The sequence below is a fragment of the Rhagoletis zephyria genome, unplaced genomic scaffold, assembly GCF_001687245.7.
Source record: "Rhagoletis zephyria isolate East Lansing unplaced genomic scaffold, Rhagoletis_zephyria_1.1 Rzeph_scaffold_71926, whole genome shotgun sequence".
NCBI lineage: Eukaryota > Metazoa > Arthropoda > Insecta > Diptera > Tephritidae > Rhagoletis > Rhagoletis zephyria.
Window position 1 is genome coordinate 126 of NW_016228976.1, and position 1157 is coordinate 1282.

The following is a 1157-nucleotide window of genomic DNA, read 5'->3' on the forward strand; positions in this document are numbered from 1 at the left end:
ATGTTAACGAGTAAACAGTAGAGGTAGAGTGGCTGAACGCAATTGTGGAGGTGTCCTTTTTATACCTTGTGAAAGCTACTGCTGATCCAGTGGGACTTTCAACGATAAATTATCTATTTGCTTCAGCTTGTTCTACTTACCATTTTCCGTGTACAGCCAATGCACTTGTAGGACAACACAATTGAAGCAGTGTTGGCGTCAGATAAAGAGAGAGAGAGAGAGAAAGTTCTTGTGTAAATGCAAAAATCAGCATATAAAAAGACCAGTCGTCGGTGGCGGTAAAATCAGTGCCGTGCTCACATCTGTACCGAGAAGTTCCCTTCAGCAACCTGTCCAACAACTGTCAACAAGTGGATCACCTACCAAGCCAGCAAACATGGTCAACGTCAAGTACACAAAAGTAATAAAAAGGTTCTTGTTACCCTTTCAAATAAACTTACTTTTCATAGATCTTTATCAACAACGAATGGGTCAACTCGGTGAGCGGGAAAACCTTCCCTGTGATTAATCCCACCACGGAGGAGAAATACGCCGACATTGCTGAGGGTGACAAGGTGAGCAAAGTGCTGACCTAGTAGTTTAGAAACTTAAAGGTAATTTTTATATTTGTTTACAGGCCGACGCCGACAAGGCCGTGGCCGCTGCCGTGGCCGCTTTCCGTCTGAACTCTCCCTGGCGCAAACTGGACCCTTCCGCCCGAGGCCGACTGCTGAACAAACTGGCCGACCTGTTGGAACGAGACATTGAAGAGATGGCGGCGCTTGGCTCGCTGGAGAGCGGAAAAGTGATGGCCACGTCCATCTTTGAGGTGCAGGCCTCGGTGGCGACGCTGCGCTACGCCGCCGGTTGGGCGGACAAAATTCATGGAAAGACCATTCCAGCGGATGGGGGCGTCACCAGCTTCACGCGAATTGAGCCAGTTGGCGTCTGTCTAGGTGGGGAACCGGTCAAAATCTTGCGACATTTTTATTTTGAGATTTAACCCTTTTTGTATTTTTTCAGCAATTTGCCCATTTAACTTCCCAATCCTTCTAACCTGTAAGTTACCTGTTAGTGCATCTGGTGGATAATACCACCATATTGACCCTTTTTCTAAAGTATCATTTTGTTGTTAATAGTCTGGAAGATCGGGCCCGCACTGGCCTGCGGAAACGTGT

General features: G+C 47.1%; 1 protein-coding gene across 1 annotated transcript; it reads left to right on the top strand.

Moving 5' to 3' along the window:
* Positions 1-376: 376 nt before the first annotated feature.
* On the top strand, positions 377-1038 carry LOC108357187 (retinal dehydrogenase 1-like; the record flags this gene model as incomplete). The annotated part of the gene is made up of 4 exons (XM_017608280.1): positions 377-400; positions 450-554; positions 617-935; positions 1003-1038. Coding segments are annotated over exons 1-4 (484 nt in total), but the record flags the coding sequence as incomplete, so codon positions are not given.
* Between the last annotated feature and the right edge of the window lie 119 nt (positions 1039-1157).